Genomic DNA, 12961 nt, shown 5'->3' on the forward strand with positions numbered 1-12961 from the left:
GGCTCATTTGTACCTTGGCCCTTTGTATCCCCAGCCCCACCCCACAGTATCCAGCAGCCAGACACCTGGTATCCCCAAATGCTGCCACAAGTTCAGCACCGAACCTTGATTTCTCCAAAGCCCTTTTACATCAACTCCTTCATCTCCTCTCTCCCCCACTTCCCTCCTCTTTCACTCCATCCTCCTCCTTCCTGCCGTCTTGCCTTCCCTCCTTTGTTGCCTTTTCTTCTCCTCTTCCCCTTTCTTCCTCCTCCCCTGCTCCTCACTCTTTGTCTCCCAACTCTGGGTCTCCTCATCCTCTTTCCCTGCCTCTGTCTCTGACCCACTGCATCTCTCTCCTGTTTGGCTCCCTCCTGGGTAGTTCCAGAAACATACCCATATATGGCCTCCATGTCAAGGATCACAAATGATGACATCACGTGAGGGCCAAAGCTCCAGGATCCTCTCTGAAGTGAGAGTCTGTATTCGATGCACCCAGAGGAATGGAAGGCAGGATCGCAGCTTCCTCGGTGCAACCTCCAAACAGGAAATCTGAGATGCATAACATCTTATAGTTTGGCTTGTCAACGTTGGTCATGCGGTGGCCCCAAAATAAACTCCCTGCTTCAAAGGAGAGCGTTTCAGAACTGCCGGGCAGAGCAGCCAGAAGCTTGGGGCCAGGGCAGAAGGAAAACTCGGGGAGCATGTTCTGAATTCAGACACTCTCAAGAAAATCCTTTGTATTACCCCTGAATTGTAGCCTTGTTTCAGAGCCTAACAGGTAACGCATGCTTTCAACTTTCTTATATAGATCTTGCAAAAGGTTGTTTGGCTGGCTGGGATTTTCAGCTGCAGTACTTACTGGAAACCTCTTGTAGTCAAACTGTGATGTTGCTTTTCCCTCTCTCTCGTATTTTCTTGAGTTATACAGCATGCTGGTGACTTTCATTTTGGATGCAATGAACAGAGGCTCAGCAATTTGCACGTACTTACCCATTCTTCTGGAGGACTCTCGCTCAGAATATCACTCTGCTGTGCACTTCTAAAAATGGAAATGCAAGAGGAGTTATCAATGATGCTATTGTTGGGTCCGTAGGTCTTGGGCAATATCTGTCAGACGAATGACTTTCAGAAATGCTTTCAGGTCAGGCGCACAGATAGAGGTTTTCATGAGTGGGAGTTAATTTAATGTAACTGTTGCAGAGTGCCTAGGCATGCACAGTATTGTGGGAGACCATAGCAACCAAGGTGCCATGGGCTCTGCTTTCAACTGTTCGGGGTTAGGAGAGGAAATGGAGGAATGTTATTTATGTGAGATCTAACAAAGCTTTGGAATGCAGGGATGCAAGAATACCATGTGTGCGTGTGCATTTAAGGAGGCCATGGCCTTTGAAAGGATAGGTGGGATGCCTCAGGGTGGAACCAGAGACCTCTAGTTGGAGGAGCAGCTTGGGCAAAGGCAGGGAAGTCAAGGGACCTGGGGCGATGGTAGAAAGTGAAATGTGGCTCTGGCAAAGGGTCCTGCACGTGAAAAATGGGGGTGAGGCTGGAAGGGGAGGCCAGAGGGAGAGGCAGTTGCTTCCAGGCCAAGCAAGAAGTTGGAACACTTCCTGAGAGCTTTTGAGCAGACACATAGCCACACGCATTGAGCATCCGGGATATGACGGGACACAGCCAGGCACCTACACTGCCACCCATGTGTTCGCATCTCAGGCCCCAGAATTGGAGGCCCAGAAACATTACTTGGTTTCTGGTGCCTCTAGGTGGAGAATCATTTTCATTTCAGTGGCCCATTTCCCTTGGAGGATGTGAGATTTGACTTCGGTGGCTCTTCGGGAAGCCAGGGGTATGAACTGGAATGAGGAGACAAGGAGGCTGGTGACTCCGAGGGAGGGCAGGTAAATGAGGAGGGCATGAAGCAGGGCAGAAGCTGAGCCCCTGCACAGGACAGGAGTGCTCTTCTAAAGATAAGCTTGTTTCGTGAGGTGAGGGCTTGAGGGGGCTCCGAGGGGCACAGACAGATCCAGCTGGGGCCAGCACCCCTGCCACAGCCCTGAACTCTGCCTGGGCAGAAGCACCATGAGGCAACCAGTGGCAGACGCTGGAGGCACTTCCAAAACAGTTGGACGGGTCCTGACAGCTGATGGCAGGCCCATGTGCTGCACAGTGTCCCCAGAAGAAGCTGGCAGCGGCTCCACTGGGCGCCATGGTAGTTTGCATCATCTGTTCTTGCACAAACAGGCCGGGTCATGAGTGCCTTGTGGTGGTAGGGGTAGGGGACGCTGTATAATCCAGCCACCATGACCTTACAGTGACAACACAGGCCATACCAGCAAGCATTCGTTGAACACTAACCCAAGCATGTGTGCAGGTTTCTCTCATTGACCTCTGTCAAGGCTGCCATGAGTTACAGGTGATTGTTACTCCCATTTTCAGGTCTGGAAACAGGTTATGAGAGCTTAAATGTCTTGGGTAAAGCTGGGCGGCCGTTAAGTGTTGGAGTCAGGAATCTGACCTCTTGGTCTGCAAGGTCCACATTCAAAGCCACAGTGTCCTGTGGCCTCTCGAGGTGCTGTGGCAGTGGTAAACAGGACCATCGTGCACCCAGGGGAAATGTCGCTGGCACGGTCAAGGCATCATAAGGTGCCCGTATATTGTGGACAGGCTAGATCCAAAGAGTCTTCCCAAAGGAGGCACAAAAATATCTCTGGGTCCGCCCAGTGTCCTTCCATTTCTGCGCTGCAGAGGGTCAGTCTGCCCACAGGAGGCGGCTGTCACAAGAGTGGCTTGTGTCTGTGGTTCTCTTTCCTTAGCACCATCTTTTGGAATAATTAATGCCCAGGAATATGAATGAAGTTATTAAGAGCTTTGTGGTTGAGAGCAATGTTTTGGGGAGGTGGTGCTGAAATAAAAGTAAATTGATTCCTAAACTGCCTGTTTTAAAGAATGGGACATAGAGGAGTAAAAAAGGAGAGAGGAAAGCAGAGACAAGAGAAGAGAAAGATTTAAATAAAGGCAGAGTCAGGGGAACTCAGAGGAGAGAGGATGAAAAAAGGAAAAAGCACCTCGCCGATTTGGGTGAGATCTAGCTTAAAAGATTTCCAGCCAGCCCTGCAGGTGAAGGAGGGCTATGGAGGATTCCCCCTGTCCTGCCCAAGCCTTCCCGCTCTGCTGCCTGGAGTTAGAGCCACAGAACCCCCATGTGTTGTGCCACTAAGGAACCAAGGTGAGGGTTCACTGTCTTTGGGTGCCCAAGGGACAGAACAGGGCTAGGTGGGCTGCACTAGGACTGGGGTGCTGGGGAGGCTCAGAGGTGGACTGACCAGCCCCATCCACCCCTGTCACCCCCACCTCCAGTCACTGGCACAGATGACAGAGCCTGGCATTTGTAGAGCCCAGGCAGAATATGGGTCAGGGACCTGGAGTCCTGTGTCCTGAGCTGTGAGTGTCTGAGCCACACAGATGCGGGGAGGGGCCAGCCTCTGGCAGGGCCAGGAGGCAGCAGAAGGGCCCTTCACTCAGGAAGTAGAGAAGAAGGTGACCCGTGGGCCTAGAGAATCAATAGCTCAGGGACCCAAAGAAGTAAACTGGAAGCTTGGCCTTTGTGGGTGCTTTTCTTAGCTGGTGGTGTTGACACTGCCGCAGGTAGTGGGCATCTGGGCCTGTGCAGAATGGATGCTCATCATTGCAACAGAGCACTTTCCACATAAAAACGGGAGGTTTCTCCTGAATTTTTCCTTCTTCCCTCTCTTCCTCTCACCGTCATTCTTGCTTTCTTTATGTAGTGGCATCGTCAATGTACATCAATAAGTAAATAAACTACCAAGACTTTTCATTAGGGTCTTAGACTATTCGGGAGAGATTCACCCAGATTTGGGTCAGCAAGAGGCGCTCCATTTGAGATGGAGCCTCAGTCTCCTCCTCTATACAATGGGCACAGAGTGTCTGCTGGCGTGGGAGCAGAGCCAGCTTTGGACAGGTTCAAATCCCTGGTTGTCACCTCCTACGGGGTGATGTAGGGGCAGTCAAACCCCCACTCCGTACAGAGGGGAGAAGAGCCTTGTTTTGTGGAGTTAGCTGGGCCTGCAGCCCTGAGCGCACCTCTTGAGTTCCCTCCAGCGGCCTCAGTCCAGCCTTGGAAGCCACAAGGCCCTGACTCGAGAGCCGGGAGCTTGAAATCAGCATCAAAAGGTCTGAGATGACAGAGCCAGTGGTGGTGGTGGCCAGGGGTAAACTGGAAGCTTAGCCTTTGTGGGTGCTTTCCTTAGCTGATGGTGTGGGTCCAAGCAAAGGCTCAAAGTCCTAGCAGCTGTGAGGCCCTAGACACCAGGCGCCAGGGCAGCCGGAGGCTTGAGAGCACTGCCCCCACAGCCAAAGGCCCACCCTGGCTATGACTTGGCCACTCATGGGGGTCAAGGGCAAGGTGGCTGGGATTCCATTCCCCCTTCCTTACCAAGGTTAGACCATGTCTTAGCCAGAGCAGAGAGGAAACCTCCACAGGGATGAGGTTTGGGGTCACAGAGGAACTGACTCCTTGCCATGGCCCTTAATATTGTGTCAGAGGGCCTGATGAAGACGGGGCAGGCTGGCGTGGTCTCAACCTCTGTACCACATACATTCCAGGCCTTAGTCTCCTCCTCTGCACCGTGGGAAGACCACTCTTCTCCCTGGTACTGAAAAAGTAAAATGAGGCAACCTGTGAAAGTGGCTTGGATGGAAGCAGGACAAGGACCCACAGGCACCAGCTCAATTTTTATTGATTAGGTTTTAAAACAATAGGACCCGGGAAGGGGAGAGAACAATGTCCTACACCCCCGAGGCCCCCAGCTGGAAGCATTTCCTTGGGTTTCCTAGGACCACTCTGGATCCTGGGGGGAAAGGCAGATCAGAGAGATCAGTTTCGGCAGAAGGAGAGAGCATTGCCAGGAAGGAGGTCGAGTGCCCTGGGTGCCAAGTAACAGCCCGGTTAATTCCCCACTCCTCATGTGTCCCCAGGCTAGCCCAAGCAGCCAAGTTTTAGGATTGCCTCAGGTAAGGGTCATGTGATACTTGGGAGACCCTGAAGCTTTTGGAGTACATTTATAGAGAGTGTGTATATTATATGTATTTTATTATATAATATATGATTATATTAATCATACTTATATATTATTAATATTATATATAATTATATGTTATATATAATATATTCTAAATTATATGTTATATTAATATATAATAAATTATTATGTGTATATTATTATATATAATACATGTAGCGTGTATGTAGTCTTTTTGAATATGAATACACACACACACACACACACACAGTCTTCAGTTTGATTCTGGACTTCACTCAAATCTTGAAAAACATCCAGAGGTTGCTATTCATTGTGTGGGATGAAAATTTGGTGTAAAATCAGATGTAGCCTCTAGTCTCTTCCTTGTCACTTTCTCCCTCAGCGTGCCTCAATTTCCTCGTCTATAGAATAGGAACAAGAATACCCTTATCATAGATTTATGATGTGGTTCAAACTAAAAACAAAGCTGAGAGAGAAATTCACTGCAAGGGAAGGCGTTGTGGTTCGGATTCTCCCCATACCTGCTGCAGTTGGATGTAGTGACCTGAGGTTGACACGTGGATCTGAACTGCAGGCTTTGCATAAGAGCTAAACCTAAAAGGTACAAGTGAACCCTAACCAAAATACTCACGCAGCACTTGCTCTGTGCCCAACACTGTTAAATGAATTAAGTGCTCATGAAATGGCCACTCTTGTCATTTGTCGGCAGTCACCTCGTGCAGAAATTCAAGCTTCCAAAGTCTAGGGTAGCAGATGATGTGAGCAGAGAGGGCAGGGGGACAGGAGGGTTCCTGGAGAGTGGGGAATTTGAAAGGAGTGAGCAGAATCCATCCACCACCCAGGCTGGCTTCGGGGCAGGGCGTGGAGCTCCCCTTCCTCCCCAAGCTCCAGCCCCATGATTGACCCTTGGGGCCACTCAGCAGGCTCTGCGCACAGCCTGGGGAGCTGACAGTCACAGCGGCAGCTTTTGACCACAGCTGTCACGTGAAGGCTGGGCTCGGGACTCATTTTCACTTTCACTCTCAGTCTTGTTAAATGGAAGATAGCTTGTGGGAATCCCAATCCCTTGGATGGAGCCTCCTAGACAACCGCCAGCTGGGCACGAGTTTCAGGTAGCATCCTCCCAGCAGGAACAGGTTTAGACCCCACTTTCTGGGGTCATGGCAGAGAATCGCAGCCTCTTGGGACCTGTGGAATAACACGAGCAGATTTCTAGGGGCCACCGGCTGTGTGCCTGCCAGGTGCTCCACATTTATCCTTGTCACCTCATTTCGCCTGACAACACCTCCATAGGCCGGATGCCATTATTATCTTCCTTTTATAGATGAGTAAAGTGAGGCACCGAGTAACCTGCTCCCCATCACACGGCCAGGAGGTGGCAGAGCTAGGGCTGAGTATAGACAGTGGGGCACTGGGGCCGTGCCACCGTCTACCACTGTGCAGTAAACTTCTCGATGACAGCTGTGCTTCCAAGGGTTTGAAACACTGTCATGATCCTATGGTTCATTCACCTGTCCGTCCAGCATTTATTCAATACCTATTGTGTACCTGGCTTTGGGTTAGTTCCTGGGGTTACAACATGAGTGCAACATAGTCCTGCTTCTCAGAAGTTTCTGGACTTTCTAGAGAGACAGGCCCATAGCAGGCAGTCCAAGCAGTAGAATGTGAAGGGGGCCCTTGGAGGCAGCAGAGGACTGTCAGCCATCAGGGAGGCTTCCTGGTAGAGGAGATGCTCGAGGTGTTTCTGGAAGGGCACCTTCAGGGCAGGGTAGGCTGACGAGTAATTCCATCCACAAACACAGCCAAGGATGCCAAATGGCTTGTGCAGCCTCACACGCCTGACCCAAGCCCCTGGCATGACCCAAGCCTCTGGTGGAGCTTGGTGTGGTGGAGGATGGCTGCCAGCCTCCTTCTTGGCCCTGCCCTCCCAGCTGTGCTTCCTCTAGCCCCAGTTTTCTGCTAAGACATCTGGAGAGTGACCACCTTCCACCCCAGCCCCTCAAACAACCGCATAGACCCACCCCATCCACTGCCAGTTCCTGGGCAGACCCTGGCTGCCTGCAAACCTGGGTTGGTAGAGAGGGGAAGGTACTAGGAAGAAAAGGACCACTTTTCAAATGTGATGTTGATCCTCACTATAGCCCTGCCAGGGTCCGTGCCTCTTTTCCCATTTCACAGATGTGGAGACTAAGGCCCAACTTAGAAGAGCACCGGCTCTGAATGAAGCAGGCACTGCTCTGAGTGGATTTACCCAAGTAATTTACGTGGATTAACCTAAGTAACCCTGTCACGGCCACTTTACAGTTGTCACCTGGGGAAAGGTGGGGCTCCTCAAGAACCAATGTTTGGGGTGCTGCAAAGAGGGCAGAAGAGGCACTCTTGAAGGCCCTAGGGGGCCAGGCCTCCCCTGCTCCGCACTGGCCTTGGACTAGCCCCTCCCTCTGCAGGCCCCTGGCTTGGCTGGGCAGGGCCCATTAGACTCCTGCTTTCCTTGGGAAAGGGCTATTTTTGATTCCAGTCGGCCTCCCAGAGTGTCCCTTGAGGCTGCTGGCCTCCCTCCAAGACTTAGGCCCAGAAGGCCGCCCAACCCCCAGGCAGAGGCCTCAGAAATCAAGCTGGGCAGCATCTTCATGACAAGGGGAAACTGAGGTCCAAAGAGGGGCAAGGCATCACCCGAATCATTGCCCTCTCCCAAGAAATAGGTGCTCTGACTATGTCCATTTTACAGATGGAGAAACTACTATTCCGGGGGCTCTCCCGGCTAACAACCAGCAAAGCTGGGGTGTGAACTGAGTCAAGCTGGCTCCACCCACTGCTTCATAACCTCCCCCTCACGCTAGGGCTGAGCAGCACCACCTGTCCCCCAGCAGATGCTACCATAGCATCCCTGACAGTTGTCACCAGCCTACGATTGCATCACTTCAGGGACGGGGAGTTTCCTGTCCTGAAGCAGCCCATGCATTGCACACTTACTAACAGCCAGACCCATTGCACACTTACAGCCAGACCCACAGCTGAACCTGTACACATGTGAGCCCTTTTGACTCTACCACCAACCCCATAATAACACTTGCTAATATCTCCACTTTATGCGTGAGGCAACTAAAGATGGGTAACTTACCCAAGAACCCCTGAAGGCTGAGGACCTCCGTGGGAAAAGCAAGAGATATATGTGGGTCCACAGTGGGGTGGGAAATTTGCCTCCTCAAAGGCAGAGGCCCTCTCTCTCAAGTAAACTCCATAACAGCTGTGCTTCCAAGGGTTTGAGCACTGTTGTGGTCCTGTCATTCATTCACTTGTCCATCTAGCATTTATTAAATATCTATTGTGTTCCCAGCCTTGAGTTAGGTCCTGGGGTTACAAGTGTGACATAGTCCTGCTCCTCAGAAGTCTCTGGAGTTTCTAGGGAGACAGGCCCATAGCAGGTAGTCCAAGGAGTAGACCTTCTCAAGGTCCTGTCAAGGTTAAGCCCTTCTCCTCCTCCTGCATGTACCTTCCATGCAGGAGGCAAAGAGGCTGGTGTGGTGCCCAGGGCACAGATATAGGCCAGGGGGTGCTGGGCAGCTGGGAGGATAGCTGGCTGCAGCTGGATGAGGGCGGGTCTACTCCAAACCCATGTGTGTACCAGTTGCTTGGGTCAGTGTTCCTAGAATTGCCAGAAGGAGCATTGGATTTGAGGTTGGAAGATCAGGCTTTGAATCCCAGCTTTCTAACTGTCTGTCCTCCTATAAACCCCTCACCTCCCCCTCTAAGCTTTACCTGCCTCATCTGTAAAATGGGACAAATAATGTAGGAACATCAAGGTCCTTTTGGAAGGAGAGGGGCTGTCGAGGAATTAATTCAGTGAAAAAGCTTCCTACTTTCCAGGACTGTGTGAGGGTAATGACATGGATAATTGGCCAATGTAAAGTCTCTGAGTGGTGTCAACCCATGGGAGAGGCTTGGGAAGGGCCTGGTGAGTCTGGAATGAGCTGCGAGATTGGTGATTCTGGGTGACCATTACCTGGCTGCCTTCGCCTCCAGGAAGCCACGTGGTCAGGGCAGGGCCTTCCCTGATGTGGTCAGGGAAGGGCCACTGCAGCCGCGTGCTGTCTATGAGTCTCTGGCCCACACCAGGCTGCAGGGCCAGCAGCTGCCTGGAGATGATGAGGGGTCCTCATAAAAAATCATGTTACCCCTTACAAGCCGCCTACACATCTTAGCTCACATATGCTTCTATAGCATAGCGAAGAAGCTTGTCTCGTTCCCATTTTTATTGATAAAGGAACTGAGGCCCAGAAAAGGGGAAGTGACTTGCCTCAGATCATACAGCTAGTAAGTTGCAGAACTGAAAGTAGACTTAGGGATCCTGACCTCCAGATTCGAGATCCCTCCACTCTCCCCGGTTTTCTGTTCCCCCTTGGCCAATGCTAAGGTGTTTTCATCGACATGGCCATAGGGGATCCCCAGGGACAGAGAGTTTAAGGTTTAATAGCACAGAGCCAAACCAAACATCTCACTGAGTTGCCGACTCTTCAGAACCGAAAAATCTGCGGAAACCTTCCAGCGCCAAATCCTCCTTTTGCAATGAGAAAACTGAAGCCCAGAGTGGGACAGGGACTTAGCCGAGGTCACAAAGCACTTTGGCATTAGCATGGCAATTATAGCTCAGCCTATGACTCTTAGTGCAGTGCTCTTCCCCCTTGTGCCCTGGCTTTGAGCAGACACCTTTAGATGGTGGCACCAGGATGCCAGGCCAGGTCCTGGGCACCAGCACTTCCTGCTAGTTTAGCACCATGTGCACTGAGCCCCTCCCTTGCACCAGGCGGTGGGGTATGTCAAGCCAAACCAGCTCTAGAGAAGAGGAGTGTGTCATACCTCATTGGGCAAAGCCCATTCCCCACCCCTCTGAAGGCAGACCTAGGCCAACTCAGACCTGGCAGGGACCCCAGCCACACAGATGCAGCGAAGGGGTGGGAAGACAGACCTGGGTCAGCCGGAGATGGGGCTCCACCCAGCTGCACAGGTACCTCCTGCCAGTACCAGAGTGCCAGAGGACAGGCTCTGCTCTACCCTGCCATTTAACAGATGGAAAAAATGAGGACGCAAGAGAGGAAGAGAGGTGCTCACGGCTGACTTGGGACAGAAACCCAAGTCCCTCAGTTCCCTGTCCTGGGATCCTTTGACAATAAGTAAAACTGCTGCTGCTGTAAATAACAGTACTCCAAGTATCAGGCATAAAATGATTATGAGGTCATGACCCTTTCCCTCCCTTAGTGTGGACCACAGAGTGGCCACCTGACATATTAATCTCATTGAGCAGTGTGGTTCTCAACCCTGGCCACACACTAATATCACCAGAGAAGCCTCTAGCATTGCAGTGCCTGGGTCCCAGCCCTGAGGCTTTGAGTTCATTGATACAGGGCTGAACCAGGGCCTTGATATGTTTTCAAGACTCTCAGCCAGGCCTGAGAGCCATCTGTTAAGACGATTTTAACTGTCTATAAGACAAAACCCAACTAACATTGGCTAAACCACAAGGATCTTCAGTACCTAACAAGGAGGCTAGGGTGGGCAGAACCAGCATTGGTTCAGCAGTTCTGCAACATAATGAGGGATCCAGAAAAACTATTACTCATTATGCCAAACTCATTGTATCAACCTGTCATTCACTGTCCCCCTCATGGTCACGAGATGGCTGCTGCCACTCCAGGCATCAAGTCCTCCAAGCACAAAGCAGAGGTTGGGGCAAGGAGTCATTTTGTTCACTACTCTCTCTTTTATTAGAAAGGAAAGTCTTCTGTAGCCGCACCCCAGCAGACTTTCTGTTATAACTCTTTGGATAAAACTAGGCTATATTCCCACCCCTGGACTAATCACTGGCTGAGGCGGTGAGATTGTCCCACCTGGCTTGAAGCAGTCATAACTCATCCATGGGACAGGGCACCCTGTTGCCTAGACAAAGTCAGGTTCTGCTATCAGGGAAGATGGGGGAAATGGCCGTTGGGGAGGACCATCTGCAGGATCTGCCACACCCTATGAAAAGGGAGCTGTTTGGCCAGCCATGCAGTGAACTTTGACCTCCTCACATAAGGTGCTGGCCTTGGAAAGAGGATGCAGGGTCAAGTCCACCCATGAACTACTGACCACAGCGCAGGAGAAGTTCCTCTTCCCACAAGGATCTGGGTAGGCTTCCCAGAAGAGGGCACTTTCCCTGGGCCTTGAAGGAGAAGGCTCCTCTGAGGACGTTGGGCTCAGGTGCCCAGGTGGGTTCTCTCTGGGGCCGAGGCTGAGGGGCAGCAAGCTCCAGTGGGAAGCTCTTCTCTTGGTGATGGCAGAGGAGCAAGAGCAAACCCCAGTGCACACACTTGTCATGTGTCTCCTTGACGCGTGTCCATCAGCACTCATAGGCCAGGGCAAATCATGCAGACTTGAGGTCCATATCAATAGGGAAGGGTGGGGAAAGATCTGCCTTTAGGGAAAGGGAGTGAATATTTGCTGAACAAATCAAAGTAATGCACTGGTATTCAGGGTATTTTGTAGAGGGCCATGTGATTCAACGTTCAGCCAGGACCAAGAACCGTTGACCCACACAGTGTGAGTCAGCCAGCCAGAACAAAAATCAAGCTTAGTTGATTCCACTTCATTTTCTTAGAGCAGTTGGCACCCGACTGGAGTCCATTACTCTTTGAGGCATTTTTAAGAAAAGAGTCACTGGAATTAACATGGAACATTATTTTAATGACTGATTTTAACTAGATCGTGTGATTTCAAGTAATGGGTCTGTGTCTGATTCATCTCTGGTATTCTCAGGCTGGCCACAGTGAAAAGAAATGGAGAAATGCCAGGATCTATGCTCTTGGTAACTGGTATGCAATCCTGTGTAAGCTCCATGAGGGCAAGGATTTTTGTCTGTTGGAATCATCGTTGTATCCTCAGTGCTTAGAAGAGTGCCTGACACAAAGTGGGTGCTCGACGAGTGACCTTTTAGTTAATGTATGCATAAATACATGGATAAATAGGTTATCTGGAATGGAAAAATAAACAATGGATGAGTGGATGATTGGCTAGATGAATGTATGGTGGGTGGATGTGATGATGCATGAATAAATGGATGGCTGGGTGGATAGACAGGATAATGGAGGGATGGGAGGACAGTTGGATGGATGGTTGGATGGATAGAAAGATGAATGGATGGATGAATGATGAGTAGTGATGATGAGAGAATGACAGATAAATGGTCAGATGAGTAGAGAGATGGACGGATAGGAGGATAGATGGAGGGCAGTTGAATGGGTGGTTGGATAGTTGAATATATGGATAGAGGGATGGATGGATGGGAAGGTAGATAATATATAGGTCGGTGGGTAGATGGATGTGTGGGAGGATGAATAAATGGATGGATGGTGAGATGGGTTGGTGGGTAAATGAAGAGATGAGTGGATGGATGGATATATAGATGGACAAGTGGTTGGGTGGGTCATGTGACCAAATGAATGAATTTTAAAATGAATTATTGTCAGTGAAATGCACACCCTTCCCTGTGGGTAAACATAGCTATCCTGCAAAACTGTTCATGACCAGGGTGGTTTTGGTTTCCTCACAGGGTTTTCTGATTTGCTGTTCCCTCCTCCCCACTGGGTGTCTGTTCTGGAGGCCAGGGTGAGAGGTGGAGGAGGATGGCCACGCAGATCAGCACTCGGGGCAGCCAGTGTACCATTGGGCAGGAGGAGTACAGCCTGTACAGCAGCCTGAGCGAGGAGGAACTGGTGCAGATGGCCATCGAGCAGAGCCTAGCGGACAAGACAAGGGGTCCAACCACTGCTGAGGCCACCGTGTCTGCATGTGCCAACCGCCAACCTGCCCATTTCTACCCATGGACCAGGTGAGCAAGGCGAGGCTGATGAGGGGAGTGGGGCCATCCAGGACATCCACAGACTGCA

General features: G+C 50.9%; 1 protein-coding gene across 1 annotated transcript in view; it reads left to right on the forward strand.

Annotated features, from left to right (window-relative positions):
* Positions 1-402: 402 nt before the first annotated feature.
* Positions 403-12961, forward strand: part of ASB2 (ankyrin repeat and SOCS box containing 2) — a 42705-nt gene continuing 30146 nt past the window's right edge. The window contains exons 1-2 of the mRNA XM_011991724.1: positions 403-760; positions 12625-12903. Of these exons, the coding sequence (XP_011847114.1) occupies positions 12698-12903 (206 nt within the window). The 5' untranslated portion in view covers positions 403-760; positions 12625-12697. The remainder of the gene's footprint in view (positions 761-12624; positions 12904-12961) is intronic.

The sequence above is a fragment of the Mandrillus leucophaeus genome, unplaced genomic scaffold (genome assembly GCF_000951045.1).
Source record: "Mandrillus leucophaeus isolate KB7577 unplaced genomic scaffold, Mleu.le_1.0 Scaffold4, whole genome shotgun sequence".
Taxonomy (NCBI): Eukaryota; Metazoa; Chordata; class Mammalia; order Primates; family Cercopithecidae; genus Mandrillus; species Mandrillus leucophaeus.